This window comes from Hypomesus nipponensis, chromosome 1 (genome assembly GCF_054491055.1).
Source record: "Hypomesus nipponensis isolate SF chromosome 1, ASM5449105v1, whole genome shotgun sequence".
NCBI lineage: Eukaryota > Metazoa > Chordata > Actinopteri > Osmeriformes > Osmeridae > Hypomesus > Hypomesus nipponensis.
Window position 1 is genome coordinate 14,211,214 of NC_140361.1, and position 20,419 is coordinate 14,231,632.

Genomic DNA, 20,419 nt, shown 5'->3' on the forward strand with positions numbered 1-20,419 from the left:
CCAAGGTCAGAACCTTGTGATATTATCCAGAGAAGGTATGGATATATGGGGGGGGAATTAAACTCGAGATCTAAAGAGTGGAGCAGAGGCTACAAGGTCTGTTCACTTGAAATGCATCACATGACTGCATCCTGACCAATCAGAAGGCGTGTGTGTATTTAGAGGAGTGGGATTACTTGTAGTGCAAAAGCTGCATCTCTTTAATTAGACTTGTTGATCCAGCTCACACGTTGTGTGTGATACTGGGCTTGTACACAGCCACACACACACACAACACACACACAGCCAAACACACACACACACACACATCTAGTCTGAGAAAAGACCTTTATTTTATAAAACAGTATTGCCAGTTACATACTCTTACTGAAAAATGCAACTTTTCAGAGCCAAGGCATGTATGAGAAGTACAATATTGTACAAGGACAGGCAATGCTACAGAAAAACGATGTATGTGAAAAACAATAATAAAAAAACAAAGATGATTGGTCTCTTTTGCCGCTTAAAACAAGTAGTGGTAAAAGTGGAATAAAAACAGATTGCATAACCCTTTCACCCACATCTCCAACAGACCATCCCCCCCCAAATCAAAAAACAACATTAACTCAGACAAAATGGAAATAAGAATGCAAGGAAAACTAAAAGATATTACAGTATATACCAAAATGTGCTTTTTCCCAGCCTGTCTAAAAGTCCAGTTTCCTGACTGGTCCATTGCTCCCAAGGTTATAAAGAGTGACGGCATGCCCTCCTTTCCAATTATTCCCGCCGGTAGAGATGAGACAGACTTAAACATTACAATACCATAAACGTCAGCACTGAGTTTTTAGTGTTATAGACAAACTACGGGGCCATTTCAACATTCTAGAACCAACAGGATTCTCCATTCCGCAGGTTACACAAGGGACAGTCCATTCTAGAATGCTAGGAAAGTTAGTTGTAACTATTGCCAAAGGGCTTTTGTCTTTTGCAACAATGTGGTACTGCATTGCAGCCGTAGGTGTGTGGGGACTGTGGCAATGTAGCAAGAAGTACTAAAAGGAATTAGCGATGTATCGTTTTAGCATAATGGACTGAGTACTGTAGTCGTTAGAATGGTGTTTTAAATAAAAAAGAAATGAAAGTGTGTAAACGGTACTGTTTAGCACAGTGGCAGTAGTGTGTGTGTGTGTGTGTGTGACAAAATACAGGTCACAGTTAGCCAGGTATGCCTACAGACACTGGGTGTTTGAACACAGCAGCCCTGTTACAATCTCAGGGAGGAGGGCGGGTGTGTGACAGTGGGTTTCTTGGTACTGTAATAATAAATGAAAAATGATACTATTCAAACAAATGTAAAAAATGTATCACAGGCGTAGAAAAAGCTCGCAGTAGGAGTTCCTTGGAAATCTGTTTCACGGTCTGGTCCATGACAAGGTATTACAGCCACACACACACACACACACACACACTTTCATCATCCATCCACACACACACTCAGAGGTCTTTTTCACATCAGCCTTGGTTGGGCGCTATTCGTCCAATGTCCAACCAGCGAAAAACATACGAGAGAGGAAGTTAATTCCTAAACAAACACAAACATTCCGCGTCTATGAGCGTCGAGTCCTATTGGACGACCGTCGCTCAAATCTTCCTGACCAGCCAATCCCTTAAGGGGGGATTGATTTAAATTAAGTCCAAGACCTACAAAGCATACAAGACATTCCTCCACGAATCAAAACATGCCCCTCTTTTTATGTACACAGCATTATACCCTACCTACACATACTAGAAAACCAAACTCCTAGATCTCAGGATGCAGGTGTTGGCAGCAATCTGATTTACATTGACGGACAACATAACATAGGAGAACGATGAAGCGTACGCCAACATGTTGTGGTGGAAACCGAAAAACAAAACAAAAGAACTTATGATTGTCAACAAATATGATTGCCTTGAGATAGGGAATATAATTTAAATTAGAGAGAATATATATTTCCGATGCTACTATGAACCCCATGTCTCATGTCTGTGTGTGTGTGTGTGTCTTCAATATCAGCTCTTCTGATTGCAACACAACCACTTTCTTTGGATGTCCAGCCTCATCTGTAATCCACAGTCTCGGTGGTGCAGGGAGAGAGAGGGAGCGAGAGAGAGGGGGGTGGATGAGAGAGAGAGCTAAAGAGAGAGCAGGAGAAAGTCTCTCTGGGTCCTCTCTTCAGTAGCAGTGGTAGGGCTGCTGGACCCCTGCAGGTCCACTCTGGGTGATGCAAACTATCAATTTTTCTGTTGGTGGAAAAGATCGGACAGGCATCAGTATATAGGTCCACTCAGTAACGCAAGCACGTCAAAAAACACACACACACACCAAAGCATACAACTACACACAAACACTGATTCTTTGGTATAAGTATGGCACACTATAGACAACTTTACTTCCAAGTGCAGATCCTAAAGGTTACAATCCATGAAACGATATCTTTAGCATTGAGCATCGCTATACACAGACAGCTACATACTATACCAGTGCTAGTGAGTGTCCAGGGTACTACAGTGCACAGTAGAGTACTCATGGACTTCAAATCAGTGTTCCAAAACCCCCATATTGGATTAAAAAAAAAAAAAAAAAAAAAAAAAGTGTAGCCAGGTCTGGACCCCCCACCCCCAAAATGGTCTGTTCTAGAGACCCTCTGGACTGAGTCCATGCAGGACGTGAAGTCGGACGTACCATGCTGTAACATGCAGAGAGAGGGGGGAGAGGAAGGGGGAGGGGCCTAACCATCGTAGGAATCCAGGAGGGGCAAGGAGCCCTTTCTGCCCCCATAGACCCCACGCTGAGACACAGAGAGAGAGAGAGAGAAACAGAAAGACAGAGAGCGAGTGTGAACAAGTGAAACGGTTAAAAAAAGGGAAAGGTGAACGTCAACCGGTGAAAGTGGAAAGGAATCGTTTGGAGAGGGATTCGGTGGGGAAATAGGGGTTAGTGTAGGTCAGTGAGGGTTGGGCAGTGTACATCTGGCCTTGTTTTGCGAGGGGTCCCTCTCGGTGTTGTGTGGGTCACCTTTAAAGTGTCCGTGTTGTCCAGGGTGTTATCTAGAGTGTGTCTCCTCTCTCTCTGGTCCAGTGTAGAGTAGGCTTCTGCATGAGGGAGGGAAACATTGAAACCGTATTGAGACCAGAGCACAGGTGAGCATTCTGCAACAGCGGAAAATCATTTGCATCCCCACATGTCAAGGGGTCAGGGCACACGGAACGCCTTCGTGACTCCTGATGAGGATCAACAGTTCCAGAAGGCTGACGGCACTCGTTAGAGAAGAGGGGGCATGTTTTGGAGTGTGTGTTTCTAAGAACACTCACCAGGGCCTAGGTCGTTGAGTGGGATGATGTCCCTCTTCTCTCCTGTGGAGGAAGAACCAAGACAACCCGGTTACAACGTGGCCCTTAGGAGCCTCGACTGAGGGGGGACATCTGACGGGTGTGTTTACACCTCTCTCATCACACACACACACACACACACACACACCTCTGTCCAGCAGCGGCAGAGTGCTGTCCTCGTAGCCACCGTTGGCCCGGCTGGGGCCGTTGGTGCTGGGGGCCAGGGTCACCATGAAGTCGCTCTTCTTCCAGCCGTCCTTCTCCAGGGGCTTCCGCAGCTCCTTGTGGCCCCACACCAGCTGCAGCACCTGCCCCGCCCCGCGCACCTCGCGGTCCGAGCGCTTGCTGTGGACGCACGCACGCGGTTACGAAACACACTCCTGTATTTTATTAAATGTTTTTTTTTTTTTATGACGCAACCGCCATGTGACGCCCATTGAAGCATCCATCCGATTTCACTCCCTACACAGCACCCACAACCCCCCCCCCCCTCACCCGTCCTTGTTGATGAGCACCAGTCTCTCAATGCCCTGGGAGGCCCGCAGGGTCTTGGCCGCATCGGGGCTGTTGCCGAGCACCTCGGTGAGCGTGCTCAGTACGGACACCACCGTCTCCTCGGACAGAGGGCGTGCAGACTGGCTCTGGCCCCCCGGCAGGTCGGCCACGAGGTGGGGCACCGCGTGCTTGCCTGCGGGGGGGGGGGGGGGAGAGGACGAACAGAAAGGCACAATGAGTGACGGTGAACAAGGTTTCAGAATCCTAATTAGCCAAACAATAACATGAATTCGTGACCATTTAGACGAGGGAAAGAGAAAGGCACAATGAGTGACGGTGAACAAGGTTTCAGAATCCTAATTAGCCAAACAATAACATGAATTCGTGAACATTTAGACGAGGGAAAGTTCCCCCGTAACAGTGCGAGTGTGAGGGCTGCATCTATGCTTTCTCCACCTCCCCCCCCCCCCCTTCCTCCCATCTCGACCCTGTGGTCTTACCCAGCAGCTCGCGGTTGCGGTTGTCGATGGCCAGGTTCCTCAGGGCCCCGGACATGGCCCTGACCACGCGGTCGTTCCCATGGGCCAGCAGCTCGGCCATCATGGGCAGCCCCTTCTCCAGGCGCACCGTGGCCCGGATGTAGCGCCCGTACTGGGGGGAGAGAAGGGGGGGGGGGGGGGGAGCCTTGGTTGAGCGATGCACGGTTCACGAGGCGGCTGGTCGTGCACGCGAGTTAAGTTTGAAGAAAAATACAACATCATAGAGAGAAATATGTCTTTGCCAAGGCTATCCGCCAAACCAGCCACCACTCTGAAATGACTCATTTGACATCTTCAAGTACAGGAACAGAGAAACTCGGCCCTGCCCCTAACAGCCAAACCCGGCTCCTACGAGCGCGCCTTGAGGAGGGGTGACACACAGTGACGGTGGTGGGGAAGGGGGAGGAGGGAGGGAGGACTCACGGTCCAGCGGCCGGCACAGAGGTTCTGGACGGCCCCGGCAGCAGCCTCCAGGACGGACGGGTTCTGGCTCTCCTGCAGCAGGGACGTGTACACACGCACCACCTCGGGCTGGAACAGGAGCTCGTAGCCTGCCGCGCGCACACACACACACACACACACACGGGGGAGAATGATGAGACTGGAAGACTAGGACGAGCCGTTCCGTATTGAATATTCCAGGAGGAACTGGAATTTGTAGACCCACCTTTGGCAGGTGTTTGCCTCTTCGGAATGTCCACCTGATCGGCGCCTCCATCATCGCCATCTTTCTTTCCTGAAGAGGTAGACGGAGAGAGGACGGGAGAAGCATTTGGAGAAAAAAAGTCATTGGAAGTCATGCTTTTAAGACAATGAGCTTTCAGTTACACTTTTTAATGTTTAGTTTTTTTTCCCCCCCCTCCGGGAACTGTTTAGTAATATCATGTGGGCACATGCACTAAGGATTAAGTGCAAATCTACTGGGGATCCAAGCAGGCTGGACAGCGCTCGGCTGGTGTGTTAGAGTGGGATCTGCACCGCGTTAGTACGGCTACTGTCGAGGCTTGCTGGTGCGTCTAGGTAACAGCATCTTACCTTTGGCAAACCACTCATCTAAAAACACGGGAGAAACCCAGGAACGGGTGGAGAGAGGGATGAGAGAGAGAGGGAGGAGAGAAAGACAGGAGAAGTTTGAAAACAGAAAAGGAGTGCCACCGCCACCCTCCAAGCACAAACCAATCCCGTCCACAAGACCGAAACCAAGCCCCGCCCCCCTCCCCCTCACGATTTCAAAACGCTTTTGGGTGCGCGATCCGCTCTTAAGACAACATGGCGCCCCCTCATCTCTCTTTCTCTCTCTCCTCCCCCTTTTCCTGCCCCGCGTCTCTCCGGGGGGACTGACGGAGGGGACCCGCCACTGACCTTTGCCCTTCCGCGAGCCGAAGCAGCTGGCCTTGTTGGCGCTGGGGGCGGGGCCCTGATTCAGGGGCGTGGCCTCCAGGTAGCGCTCGTGGCCGGGGACCTCGCGGTGCACCTGGTAGGACAGGTTCCTCAGCAGACACACACTGTTCTCCACCAGCTAGGAGAGGCAGGGAGGGAAGAAGAGGAGGGTGTGGAGGGGAAATGGAGGGAAGGGGTGTAGATGAAGTATCAAATGTACCTGTGCAGTCCTCAAGCATGTGCATTGGTCATTTTGGCTATATTGTGAATTCTGGAGGAGCACAGTGCGGGTTACCTTGTTGTCCACGTCTTTGCGGTTGATCTGTGACTGGACGATGTACATGAGCGAGTCCACCAATCCCGAGCATTCCCTCAGCTTGCGTCGGGCTTCGCTGCGTTCTGAACTCACGTTCCTGAGAAGCAGAGAACAGCACTTTAGCGACACTCCAGCTAGCCGGCTGACATGGCTCTGTCTGCAGATTCTACACCCACAATCCCCCTCTCTTCCTTCAGCCTCTGTCTCCCTCTACGCCTTCTCCTCCTCCTCCCCGGTCTCTCTCCATACCTGAGGCAGCCAGCTGTGTTGGTGAGGGCCGTCTCCCACTCCAGGTGGCGGGGCTTGCAGCTCTCCTCGCCCCCGTCGTTCCCCCGCTCCCAGCCCGAGTGGGGCACCATCACCTCGTCCGCAAGGGCGTGCAGGGCGTGGTCCACGATCTCCATCTTCACCGAGTCGTGAGACGAGAGGTTCCACAGCGTGCCTGGAAGGAGACGCAGCCGTGGTCACAGCCAGCTCCAAGCAGTGGCTGGGGTACTGACAGTAGTAGCCCAAACACTACCTCAGTAGTCCTCACAGCAGCAGTAATACTACACTATCAGTAGTGAGAGCAGTAGTAACAGCAGCAGTAGTAGTAACAGTACTAGTATCAGTAGTAACAGCAGCAGTAGTAACAGTCCTAGTATCAGTAGTAACAGTCCTAGTATCAGTACTAGTATCAGTAGTAACAGCAGCAGTAGTAACAGTACTCTTATCAGTAGTAACAGCAGCAGTAGTAACAGTACTAGTATCAGTATTAACAGCAGTAGTAGTAACAGTACAAGTATCAGTATTAACAGCAGCAGTAGTAACAGTACTAGTATCAGTATTAACAGCAGCAGTAGTAACAGTACAAGTATCAGTAGTAACAGCAGCAGTAGTAACAGTACTAGTATCAGTAGTAACAGCAGCAGTAGTAACAGTACTAGTATCAGTAGTGACAGGGGTACCTGTGATGGTGTCGGTGAGGTCCTGGTCCCTGGTCTTCCTCAGCAGGCGGACCAGGGCAGGGATGCCGTCGCAGTTCTTGATGGCGATCTTGTTGTCGTGGTCGCGTCCGTACGAGATGTTCTTGAGCGCCCCGCAGGCCGAGTGGTGCACCTCCTTCTTGGGGTGGTCCAGCAGGGACACCAGGGAGGGGATGCCCTTCAGACGCCGCACGTCCGACTTCACCTGGACACACACACACACACAGCTCATCAGCACTGTACACGTCACCTTGGTATGGCTCGGCAGGGGTGAAGGAGCGCGCGTTACCTTGTCGTTCTTGAAGGTGAGGTGCTGCAGGAAGGCGGCAGCGTTGGTCTTGACGGGGTCCAGGCGGTAGTTGAGCATGGCGATCACCTCGGGCAGCTCAGGCTGCCTCCAGGAGCCGGGGGGGCCCTTCCTCAGGGTGCTGTCCAGCGACGCCATGCTGCCCCGCTCCATCGCCATGGGAACGCCCCAGGCGTAGGGGTCCACTCCGCCCATGTCGCCGTCTAGTGTGTCCTCACAGCTCCTGGGGGGTGGGGGTGACATTTACGTTACATTTACATGTAGTCATTTAGCAGACGCTCTTATCCAGAGCGACTTCCAGTAAGTACAGGGACATTCCCCCCGAGGCAAGTAGGGTGAAGTGCCTTGCCCAATGACACAACGTCATTTGGCACGGCCGGGAATCGAACTGGCGACCTTCAGATTAATAGGCCGATTCCCTCACCGCTCAGCCACCTGACTCCCAGACGGGGGGGGGGGGGGTTCTCACAACAAGTGAATGTCTGTATATATTTTGTACACATCATGTAATGCACGCGCGTGTGCCAACCTGAGCCTGCGTCTGTCCAGCGTGCCCGGGCCTCCGCCCCCCAGACGGGGCATGGTCCCGTAGCCCGGGTGCATGGGCGGGGGCGCCATGCTGTAGTCCATGTCGTCGTAGCCCAGGCTGCGCTGGTCGTCCTCCATGCCGTAGGGGGCCGGCGCATAGCGCATGCCGCCCAGCTCCAGGGCGCTGCCCACGCCGCGCACCACGCGGCTCACCTGGGGCTGGGCGCCGTACGGGTCCAGCTGCTGCCGGCTGGGGGCGCGGTAGCCAGAGTCCAGGGTCCTGTAACCGTCCATGGGCCTGGAGGGAGGGAGAGCGAGAAAGAAAGAAGGGAAGACGGGCGACATGAGAGGAACGAAAGACCAGGAAGGGAGGGAATGACATGATTCATAGAGAACAATGACGACAAACGTGTCATCAATACAACAGGCACCACCGAATTCCTCATGACCCACAAACGGTGCGGACGTCGTCGGGCCGAGAGCAGCCGGTCCCTTCAGCCCGGTCCTCACCTGTATCTGTCGTCCATGCGCGTGCCTCTGCTCAGGCTGGCGTAGGTGTCCGAGGGGGGGGGCCCCGCCCTGTAGTCGTCGTAGCCCCCCGAGGGGGCGTAGTGGTAGTTCCTGGGCACAGTGGCCATGGGGTAGTCGGGGACGCCGCCCCCCTGCCTGTAGGCGCGGTCCAGGGTGGCGCTGTAGCCGCCCATGCCGGACACGGAGAGGCCCCCGTCGATGGACATGGAGTCAGGGAGGACAGTGCGAGAGGTCACCACCTTCCTGATCTGGGGGGAGGAAGAGGAGGGGCAGAGGTCAGCACCTTCCTGATCTGGGGGGAGGAAGAGGAGGGGCAGAGGTCAGCACCTTCCTGATCTGGGGGGAGGAAGAGGAGGGGCAGAGGTCAGCACCTTCCTGATCTGGGGGGAGGAAGAGGAGGGGCAGAGGTCAGCAGGAGGTGGGTGGGTGACGGAAGGATGTCACGTGTGGAGGTGACTGTATCGCTGCGGTAAGGAGGGGGGGGGGGGTGTTGGTGGGGAGGGTGGGGCTGGATGACTGGGTCGGTGTGGGAGGGAAGGAGGGTTTCGGAGTGCAGGATGTCTTAGTCGGTCCAGAAAACTGGAACAAAACAACCAAGTCAAAAATATATGTGTGCGAACATGGAAAAGTATTTGGGTGCACGGCGAGTGAATTTTAACCAAAGACATACAGTAAATGTTTTTAACCTATTGCAGCTGTCAGTTATGTGAAAAGAGATGATGGAACATGAAAATGCTCAAACCAATCGCGACTTGGATAAACCTCATAGGCTGAGTCCTGCGATAGCCTACTGCATCTGTCCTGCATTGTAACGGCCTGGCTAGCAATCTAGCTATCTAACCTTCACCCTCAGTGTGAACAATAGAACTAGGCTAACTAACGTCCAACACGACACATATCAAAATAAACACGAGTTCAACAATAGAAACGTAAACAATGCTTCCGTCAACAAAATTAACGCCCCAACTGAGTCCCCTTCTGTCCTGCCGCAGAGCATACTGAAAACCAAAGAGCGCAGTTGCGACCCTACATGAACACTGGTACAAATACAACATAAAAACTACATTTCCCATGAAGGAGTAGTTTGAGCCCATCCACCACAGGACCTCCCTGGAAATGTTTGATGCCTCTAAATGTGCTGAAAACTGGAAAAAGATGCCCATGCTACAAAACATTGGCCAAGCTAGTCAGTTTGAAACAATTTTACAATGAATACCAAAAAAGTAATAAATAAGTAACAAATCCTGTTTCCGGTCAATTTTGGGTCATTCATTCAATCGTCTAATAATGATGCAACGTTTAAAGTAAAAATAAAAAAAAATAAGACACTGAATGTGGCCATAAATGTGTCTGTGCCCCCAACATTTTTCAATTGGGTTTGCGTAGTGTGTGTTCCTACCCCGTTGTCGGGCCGCCGTGCGGTGCCCTCCTCTGAGAACACAGAGTGCGCTTCCTGGGAGTCGTCTTCTGGAGTGTAGCTCTCATCGAGAGCTCCGTGAGCAGGGTCCACCATCCTGTACTGGAACACACACACACGCGTTACTCTCCCCGCTCCCTCACACACACGTAGAATTTCACACGGACCTGCGACGGGGGACGGGGGGGGGGCGGTGCAGACGCTCACCTGGGTCCCGTTTATATAGCCGTCAGTCAGTTTCAGACGCTCTATGTCTGCATCACCTAGACGGCCGTTCTGGGGGAGCAACAACAAACACGCACGTTTTAGTCCCGAGCAGCACGATACAAACAGGCTTGTATGAGAGAGAGACTCCTGGAAACTCTGGTCGGGGCCATGCAGCAGACCTCCATCTGCCTATAACCAGAAGAATACTGCAGACCAGGCACGTATCTAAGTGACTAGACTCGAAGAGTCGTACATGGTTGCTGACTCACTGGCGTAGATGGATATTTTAGGAATGCATCGTTCCCCTCCCCCTCCTCCTTTTACAGGATCTCTTAACACCAAACAGGAAGTGGGAGGTCCTTTGCTAGCTACTAATGATGTGTCAAGACCATGTCATCCTGACAAAGTAAAAGGGGGGACTAACCAACAACCTTTAGCTGACCAGTCATGGTGATGGTCGCTTCATTCAAGGAAAATGTCTAACAGCACCTGCTGTGTCCACAAGGGGGCAGGCGGTGGCGTTAAGGGAGCAAAGCAAGACGAGATCAGGGCCTTCTGCCCCCGTTTGGCCTTTAACATCCTAAATCATAACAAGAGGAACTTGAGGACGTGGGCGCTTGTGACAGAGATCATCACCCCAGTGTGACACTGAACACGAGGGCTTCCCATGTTCAGCGTCCCGAACCCCCCCCCACCCCATCACCCCTCCATTCCTCCTCCCTGCCCCTCCCTGCCCCTCCCTCTCCTTTTCTCTTCCCTCCTTCACTCTTCAGCTCGAGCATGTCTAGCTTGACCCTGACTGGAACAATCAGCGCGGGAGAGCAGGATAACCCACTTCAAAATACCGGGACGGGACGGACGCCATCCCATAATGTCCCGACACGCTGACTGGCAGATACTGCTACTCACAGCCCAGTCGCAGGGCGGGGAGATGGACAGCTTGAATGAGGGTGGATCAGGTGAACAGATGGACCGGGGCTAGAGGCTGCATGTCCGGCCAGGAGTCCGGCTACTGACGGCGCGTGCGGACACACTGAGCATGCAGCGACGCACAGGAGAATAGCTGGGATTCCAACAAGGTGTGTGTGAGTGTGTGTGTGTTGGGGAGGCGTGTGACGTATGATGGATGGAACCTTGAACACGCTAAAGCATGTCAACAGGCGGGATGCTGTGTGGCTGGATGAGGGCTGAGAGACACGCTGACATGCAGACACACACACACACACACAGCAGCGTTGGGCGGAGGAGAGGACAGAGGGGGGGGGCGGCGGGATGAGGATTAAAAGGAGCTTCAAATGATAAGGGGGTGGCAGGGCTGGATGAACGCATGAGCAGATGGATGGATGGATGAACACAGGAGACATGGAGGATGAAGGGCAGGTGTCTAACCTCTAATCACAGGGTTTAGAGAGGGAGCCAGGGTGGGGGACCAGGGCTGGGTGCCAATGGAGGGTGGGGGCATGAACATGGGATGGGCATGGGATGGGGGAGGAACAGGAGTGGTGGGAATTGGGATGACGGGAGGGTTTGATGGGAGGTTGGGCTGGATGGGTGGAGGGGGGGACGGGGGGGGGGCGTTACCTGTGTGTGGGGGAGGGGGCGGGACGAGGGGCTGGGGAGGCCCACCCTCCTCCTCTCCTCCTCCAGCGCTCGAGTCAGCTGCTCAAACTGCACCTCCTGCTCCCTCACTGACTCCAGCAGGGCGGCAGCGCTCTCGCACTGCTCCATGCGCGCTACAGAGAGAGAGGCGTTACGCGCACGCGCTCACGGCCCCGCCAACAGCTGCCACAGTCACACGCGCGCGCACACACACACGTCATACACACGTGCAGCTGTGCACAGTCAGAATTTAGAAAAAGGTCACCCGGGCAGAGATACACACCTTCACCAGGGGGCGTGACTTTGCGGAGAAGAGGTGAGAGGTCACGCCAAGGTCAAAGGTGGGGGCTTTAATTGGCGGCGGGGCTCATGGGTGGAAGGTCACCAAACCACCGAGCCAGGAAAACAGGGGGGGTGGGGGGGTGGAGAGAGCCAAAGTCACGGCTGATTGAGAACACAGGAGGGGAGGAGAGAAGGACAGTGAGAAGGGGGTGGAGTAGTCCAGCAACACTGTTCACAGTAACACACACACACACACACACACACACACACACGTATAGATAGCCTGTAGAGAGCAGACCACCGCAGGATAACCCGCATTTGCTGCCAACGTTGGTAGAGCAGCAGACACGGCAGCTCATTCAGGGCTTCAGGGAAAACGACAGCTCCTGACAGCAGCACGGTCTGAGGAACTACGACTCCCATGAGCCATCAGTGCTGTCTCTCCTGTTCAGAGGACAGCTGCTTCTCTCCCAGGTCTCTGCCCCTCTATTCCTGGCCCTCCCCCCCCCCCCTCGCCCTGGTAGATGCCTGGCTCACTACAGACCATGACGGGCAGAGTCTCAGATCTGCTGCATTCTTCCTGAACCTGGTCTCCACATCTCTGACCGTTTCCATTTAGTTCAAAGTTGTTTGGTGACGGGTTTTTTCCCCTTCTTTCATACTGACACAAACACACTGTTGACAGGCTCCGACACATCCACAAGTCAAACCGGTTAGTCCAGGGAGGGGGTGGGAAGTGACAATTTCACTGTGACACACACAACTTTTTTTTTTAAGATACCGAAAGCTAGTCAGTAGGAGCAGTGGTTAGGCAACAAACAGGCACCTGCATTTACACTTCTTGCACCAGGTGTGTTTGAAAGCGTCAGAGAGACTGAAAAAGGTGTTCTGGTGTCTGAAAGACAGGCATCCGGGTGGTGACTCACGGTTACAAGACTGATAAGGCCAGAGGGGAATGTGATGACATCATTAGGTGGGACTGCCCATTCAACGACCTCCGACTACCTCGCCTGCTCCTGCCCTGTCTGATGTCACACACACACACTGTCTGCCTGTTTCTCCTCGAGGGGTCAAGTAGCCTACATCGTTTTCACTTTCACATGATAAAAAGAGCACAGGGCCGTGAGAAGGAGGGAGGATGAAAGGGAAAAACATTAACATCAAGAGGGGAGAGGTTTTAAAAAATATACGTTATATATAAATTCTTTGAAGAAAAAGACGGGGTGCAGATACCGATCCAAGTGAAGACAGGAAGTTCTACACACACACACACACACCAGTGGTCAGGCCAAAGCCTCATGGCCCCACCTGCACAACCATAGCCAATATGCCCTTATAAGGGCATGGCCAGGACAGGAGCACAGAACCACAATCTACCACTGTCAGAGGGAGAGAGACGGGGGGTGTGGGGGGAACACCACAGAGGAGGGAAAGGCAGGAAAACAAACACAGACAGAAGCAGTGGAGAGACACAGGCAGAGAGAAAGAGACACACACACACAAGCAGAGAGAGAGAGAGAGATGCCGAGAGAGAGAGAGAGGGTGGGAGAGGGAGGAGAGAGAGAGACAGAGAGAGAAAGAGAGAGAGAGAGGGTGGGAGAGGGAGGAGAGAGAGAGAGAGAGAGAGAGAGAGAGAGAGAGAGAGAGAGAGAGAGAGAGAGAGAGAGAGAGAGAGAGAGAGAGAGAGGGTGGGAGAGGGAGGAGAGGACAGATAAGGACAGCGGTGTTAAGTAAAAGATAAAAAGCACGGCAACAAGCATTCCTCACATTGCGGGTGGGTCACCGAACAACACTGAGAAAGAGTCCTTTGGAGACAAAACAACGTTCCCAGTAGGACCCAGCGCTCCTGGCCACGCTCACACCAAGGTCCCAAGGCCAGCCTGGCAGGTCACACCGATCCAGTCTGTCACTCTCTCACACACATCCTCCCCCCCCCATGAACACACAGGAGTCCAAAAATTGCATATTCCGTTGGCGCTGCTCAGTCCTTTGTGTCCCTGTAATTCCCTAGTGTGTGTGTGTGTGTGTGTGTGTTACCCACAGGGAGGTGGGGAATGTGCAGCTGTCACAAAGACCAGAGGAACAATAAGGAGTTTGTGTTAGGGAGCCACAAGTGCGAAAGAGATGTGGTCGCGAGTTGCGACTCGCAACGCAGTCGCACAGCACGGTGTGCGCGCGTGTGCCTGATGTTCGATGCGTTTCTATAAAGTTGTGTGAAAAGCCCCCATTCTCCCTGGCCCTGCACCCCCAGTCCTCACTGGCTCCCAGTAGGCGTGGCGTAAGCGTTTTTGGCCTTGACGCCTTTTGGAAGTCAGCTGTGGGTTTCGGCGAACAATGAAAACAATTAGCCTCTCCTTCCCTCCCCCCACACAAACACAGCCCTACCTCTCCCCCCCCCTCCCCTCCCTCCCTCCCAGCTTCCTGAGTAACAGGATGTTATGGATTCTCCATAACAGGGACGAGTAAGGACACGGAGACACACCTCTATGAGAAACTCCACCACCAAACCCTGTCTATGGGACGGCCTAAACTACTCTGAACCATTAGGCTTGCTCCACCACAAAACCCTTTAACCATTTGCCCTCTACATATGCCACTACATTTAAGGCATTAGCACAGCCAGTGGTCAATCACATATATACTATGGGCCAGGGCCTATACTAGTATCCACCACAGCTAAGCCTTTGAAAAAAAAAGGGACACTAGGTAAGATTCTCAGTGAAAAAAAGAAAACTTTGGTCTCAATTTTGGTGTGGAAGAATTAGGGTGGCCGTTTTCTCATCTTTGAATTTATTTTATAATGTTTCCTAGTGAAACTTGAACCTACCAGTGTCATGTATCCCAGAGTGTTTCCTGCTGTTGATGTCGGTATTGTATTTCAATGTAGCCCCATTGTTAAACAGGATGAGATGCACACAGCAGGGATTCATAGTGGATGGGGCCCAGTACAGAACTGTATACAGTATCATTTTTTTTCTTTCTCCTGCCTACTTGTGGTCAAAGATCTTCGGATCCTAGCCACAAGTTTCACGTCAAACCACTCGCTTCCTCTGATGTTGACCAACCAATCAATACCAACCGTTGGATCCAAAGATATAGGGCACAGAGACGACAACCAATGAAATGGGTTTGTTCCATTACGTAGCTGTGTTGTCATCCCACGGTCACAATGTCAGCGAAGGGGAAGCAGAGAGCCTTAGGGTCAGTGATACCCACCCACCCACACATCTGATCTGGCAGTGACACACCACGAGTCACTTGCGTCCCGTCTGATTTGTCAGTCGGTCACAGCACTCAAGTGTGACTCACACCCGTTAGTAGATATCAGACTACAACAAAGCCTGGGTTCAAACATCACAAACACAATGGCCTTTGTGACACTTCCAGTCTGGCTGTGCACACCTGCCTCGCGAGCAAATCCCTCTGTCCGCTTCAAGAAGAGTGTAGCAAGCTGTGTGTCGTTTAACCGTTATACCGTTCTAATGCAACTCCCCCGTGGTGCATGCTACCAACTCGATGGAATGCCATTTGTATGGGTTTAACAAAGTGTGGCTGGTAATGAGATTGAAGCATTAGACAGCTGATCCCCCCCCCCTTACAGCCTAATGCACACGTTCACACAAACATCCACTCTGTCCACTTAGAGGAGATTAACCTAATGCACCTCCTCGAAATGGACACACACTCAACGAGCATATCAACCATCAGTGGGGACTTTTGAAACCCCGAACAAGTCCTATTCATATCATAGGCATTTCATATCAGTCTGTGGATGGCAGGCAAGCTTTGTCCAAGCTCACCCCCATGAACAAAAACACTACTGATGCCACACTGACCACCTGCTCCACCTGTGTAACATCACAGAAGCTTTTTTGTGTGGAATTAGACTAGTCCCTCCTGATATCAATAACCACCTGATGACTGACTAGGCCAACACCTGCACGCCGCGCACGCGCGCACACACACACACACACACAGTTAAGTGAGGTTCGCACCAGCCCAGACAAACCACAGACAGCACGCACGCACACACCCACACATCAATACTGACCCCCATACTGTATTTACAATACAAACATCAGAAACTATTCCCACATGCAACACACTTCAGTTCACATCACCCCGCCTTCTCACTACCCAAACAAGTTCATTCAGGACCTACCTAACAGGTTAACTAGCAGGGAATAATGAGGTCTGTGGGAAAGTTTAACTTATAGACCCCCACCCCACACCCACAACAGCAACCTGTATGTCAACGTTTCAAATGCTTGGCGTGATTATATAGATTTGTTTGTTAAACTAATGATTACACGGCTAAATCGAGCATCATACAAAACAACAATAAGCAGCAATTGGTCTTACCGGTGGCAGGTGTATAGTAGATTAACAATTTGCGCGCTTTCTCAGGAGTACTGAAAACAGAAGACGACACTAATGAGAGATCTTGTTGTTGCACTTTTCAGTGTTTTGTATTTAAGTTGTTGTCAAATAAACAAATACATGACGCTGTTACTCATGTATTAATTTAAGATGAACATGACATTTGGAATAACAGTCCTCGCAGTGAACCCCACACGCCTTGTCAACAATCAAATTACTATCCCTCTTTAATCGAAAAGCAATTGACGCATTACATATTTTACACATATTACACATGAATGGGCGACCCTTGGTGGTTTAGAAAAGTAATACAAGTTTCTCCAAATTAAATTATGTCAAAGTTGATCGCTGCAAGTCTAACTTTCGAACAAAAGACCACGGCAGCAGAAGTGTATGTGCAAGCAAGCAATGTTAAATTCGCTCCCTCTCTCTCACCCTATGCCGCGATAGCCTTTCAGCCAGTAGGTAGTTTCATAAACATGAAGTCTCTACCGCCATAAAACGCTCATTAAATTTGCCCTAGACTTCCAATAACAGCATTGTATTCACTCTTGAGATTTTGTGGCTACCTTGCAAGAACCACACCAGAAAGTGGACTGGACATCCGTTACATTTATAGGCTCGTCGTAGCATGCTGTTATAGCTAACGCGAGCTAGCCTGGGTTATATTTTGGTGTGAAGCCAGATTAATATACAATACGACTGCCAGCTATTTAGGCTGGCTAGCTAGAGCGCACCACAAATACTGACGTATATGTCGAAATAAACCTAAACTTGTTGGTTAAATGCCAGTATTACTAGCCAATCTGGTAATAGGTCATTCTCTGTCCACACTTGGGCTAACAAACACCGGCCTAGCTAGTGCTAGCTTACATCGTCGAAACGCAGGCCAGGGCGTTTTACCCCACTAGGAATCAGACGGCAGGCTAAATAAGTCGTGCTGATACGATTCTGACCACTCCTTGCAGCCGCTGCAATGTTTGCGTTAGTTGTGAGCGACCAATATAGTGAAAGGGGAGTAATATATGTTCCCCTGGTGTATTTAACTCACCCAGACGTATTTTATTCTCCGGGCCTTTCCGCGTTCTTTTCTTCGCTTTTCCCCTCTTTCTGTCCTCCTTTCCTGGTATTTCAAGCTAGCTAGGCTGAAACCAAGCGTCGGGACGAGGAGGGCGGGCTCAACAAGCCTTTTACCGTAAATACGTACGGTCACCAATGGCCCCAGTGAAATTCCTGTCCTATTACAGGTGTGTCACTGGTTGCAGAATTAGTCTACATGTTGCTCTTGTCCCAACACGAGTGCCCATTACAGACAGCTGATGCATTAAGCGGATTCTTAATACCCTTCATTCCCAAGAACTAATAACGACTGACTGCAGACCCAGTTGAAACCGCGGAGACCACCCATACATATAGGCTTACATCCACCCACCCACACACAACACAACACGACACATTTCCCAATAATAGTGGGAGTTATGCAATATTGGAAGTATTTCTCAATTCAAGGAGGTTCCAATTATGTGATCAGTCATATCAGCTGTTTAGTTATCAGATTGTTGATATAGAAAAACATGCATCGTTTCTCAATTAGATTCCCATTCTCACATAAGGGGGTGGGATGGACATCTATATTCTACTAGTTAATGTCAGAAGCACAAAGCTAAGAAGTTTGAGTCATAAATTAAATGAGAGGAATTCAGATAAACAATAGAAAACCTTTTGCGCTGGGGGAACAATGCAAGGAATTTCCCCAATTTCCTGGAGAGTCCCCCGCAATGTTCAAGATTTGTAACCCTAACCTACAGCAACGAAGGAGAGACAACACTGCACTCTAGAGGAACAACCTTTAAAAACAATTTCTGGTCCCCCCAATACTCTCACATATACAGTAACACTAATAATGTAATAATGTATTTATTCCATACCAAAGTGAAACATAGGGGGGATTTGAATCTATTGATCTGCAGTCAAATTCTATACCACTGAGCCAAGCCTGTATGATTTTGCCAAATGCAAAATTGAAGTGAAATGGTGAGAAACATTTAAAAAAAAATGTTTTTGAAAAAAAAACACCAAGCAATAGTTTAAGGACATTTTATATTGATTACCTGGACATACACCAAAACCCATTATCCAGGACAGAGATATCAAAAAGGACAATTAAAAGGCAATTACACAGAAGAGCCGGAAAGTGGCAAGCTGGCAGTTATCAGAGTGCCATGTTCCCCTCGTCTGTGTGTGTGACCATGTGTCTGCGCAGGTTGCTAGGGTTGTTGAAGTTGGCCCCACAGTGGGAGCAGCCGTAGGGTTTTTCCCCGGAGTGTGTCCTCATGTGGATCTTCAGGCTGCCGTTCTGTGTGAAGCTCTTCCCACACAACGAGCACACAAAGGGCTTCTCCCCTGTGTGGATACGCATGTGGACGTTCAGAGTCGTCTTGTTGACAAACTGCTTCCCACACAGGTGGCAGGTGATGGGAATCTCCCCCGTGTGAATAGTACGGTGCCGCGCCAAATCCGAGCGCCGGTAAAAACGCTTATCGCAGAAACTGCATGCCAGGGGTGACTGATGGGGCTGGGCTGTTCTCACATCCAGACCCCGTTGCCAGCCCTCGTACCGGGCCAGGCTTGATGAGGTTGGGGTCATCTCTGTTGAGGCTGCCAGGGTGGTAGCCTGGTCTACATTCCCACTGGCCCCTCCTCTCCTCTGAGCCTCCCCACTGCCCTGCATCCCTGTCATCTGGGTTGTGCTAGCATCATGGCCTTGCTGTGATTGGGAGCCATGGTTGACAGTGTGGATGGGTGCAAGACTAGGGAACCTCTGTGGATTGGCTTGTGTGAAGGGAGAAGAGTTCCCAGTGGCCGCCCACGCCGGGCCTTGGACCACGTCTCCTCCACTGTGGACACTGATAATACACGGCCCCTCGTTACCCAACATCAGGGAGGAGGGGTTGAGCTCCGGCGTTCCCATAGCAACTGACTGTGCCACATTCTCCTCGTTTTGGGACTGGGCCTGATCTAGAGGAAACAAAGAACATCATAATACTGACTTTCTTTTATTTTTGAACATGTGTGTTTTATCATAGCCTAGTTCATCTCCTTTACGACTTTGATGGCTTTGTGATAACATTTAGCTCCATGTTTCCCAGCTCCGTACCTGCATGCTGTCTGAAGTTAACCTCAGGTCCATCTTCTTCTTTGATTAGGATAACATCAGGACAGTTACTCTCCACGTCTGTAGACTGAACCACAATAGAGCGAGAAAGAGATTGTTGAACTGTTCAGCTAGGCTAATCGTTAAGGCAGTGAGTGATCAGATCGGGAACCAACCTCGATTTTATTAGTGGTCGGATGTCTCTCATCCTCTGTTATTGTAATGGGACTACTTCCATGGCGGTCTGTTTTGTCTACGACTGGGAACAAGTTTATATTAAGTAAAAGTAGTAATCAAACCTCTCAAATTTAAAGCCTAAGTGCACTGGGACTTGCTTGCCTACCTGCCAGCCTTGAACGTGGTCTACAAAGGGCTTTGCTAAAAGAGAACCGACCGGCCCGAGTTGCGTTCGTTTTTTGAAGCCGTAGGGCAAAGAGCTCACTCTTCATTACTTTCATCCTCGTCCTCAGGACTTCGTTTTCTTTTATGCTGCGGGAGATCTCCAACCGAAGGTCTGCTGAGCTCTCGGAGATGAGCTGACTAATCTCTGCAACGGCTGCTTTCGCAAGCACGTCCATTATCGATGCAAGTTGTGTTTGCACCGATGACAAATACGTCGGCATTGTTCGTGTTGATAGTGTGATGATATTATAGAAAAACACAAAAATATGAGGACACCCAAGCAACACTGTCCATCGAGTAGCTTATCTGCCCTGCTGTACACAAAGCCCTTTCCGGTCAAAGCAGAACACTTCACCACCGTAATTCTACAAAAGGATGTGCAGCTGTAACTAGTAAGAAACTAACGCAGAATCTGCTGGTAATGTAAACACCCACAAGACCTAAAAAATATAAGCGGTAATAGAATGGGCTCGTGTTTATCGGAAGGTTCGGAGTAAGTCAAATCAAATTTCAAATCATAATTTCGTTCTGTGGAGATTTTTCTTTAGCGGTGGGCTGCTGTG

The 20,419-nt window shown here is 50.8% G+C and overlaps 2 protein-coding genes across 9 annotated transcripts; both read right to left on the minus strand.

The window, feature by feature from the left end:
• Nucleotides 1-310: 310 nt before the first annotated feature.
• LOC146302693 (catenin delta-1-like) lies at nt 311-17,668 on the minus strand. Of its 8 annotated transcripts, none has more exons than XM_084696091.1 (23): nt 17,352-17,668; nt 16,283-16,332; nt 11,922-12,082; nt 11,621-11,772; nt 10,040-10,108; nt 9,815-9,934; nt 8,395-8,663; nt 7,886-8,182; nt 7,339-7,579; nt 7,032-7,254; nt 6,334-6,526; nt 6,064-6,181; nt 5,751-5,907; nt 5,424-5,441; nt 5,056-5,124; nt 4,812-4,939; nt 4,350-4,500; nt 3,850-4,042; nt 3,503-3,699; nt 3,337-3,378; nt 3,041-3,117; nt 2,759-2,813; nt 311-2,265 (listed from the first exon to the last, which is right to left on the minus strand). In XM_084696091.1, exons 4-23 carry the CDS (start codon nt 11,765-11,767, stop codon nt 2,198-2,200), a joined length of 2,832 nt encoding a protein of 943 aa, XP_084552217.1. In that variant the 5' UTR covers nt 11,768-11,772; nt 11,922-12,082; nt 16,283-16,332; nt 17,352-17,668; the 3' UTR covers nt 311-2,197. The 8 variants fall into 8 exon arrangements, with proteins under 8 accessions (XP_084552217.1, XP_084552243.1, XP_084552269.1 ...); XM_084696117.1 differs by having other exon boundaries at nt 2,708-2,813; XM_084696143.1 differs by lacking the exon at nt 11,621-11,772.
• A 599-nt stretch (nt 17,669-18,267) lies between these two features.
• On the minus strand, nt 18,268-20,360 carry LOC146302694 (uncharacterized). The gene is made up of 4 exons (XM_084696262.1): nt 19,798-20,360; nt 19,631-19,713; nt 19,458-19,542; nt 18,268-19,318 (listed from the first exon to the last, which is right to left on the minus strand). Exons 1-4 carry the CDS (start codon nt 20,075-20,077, stop codon nt 18,513-18,515), a joined length of 1,254 nt encoding a protein of 417 aa, XP_084552388.1. The 5' UTR covers nt 20,078-20,360; the 3' UTR covers nt 18,268-18,512.
• Between the last annotated feature and the right edge of the window lie 59 nt (nt 20,361-20,419).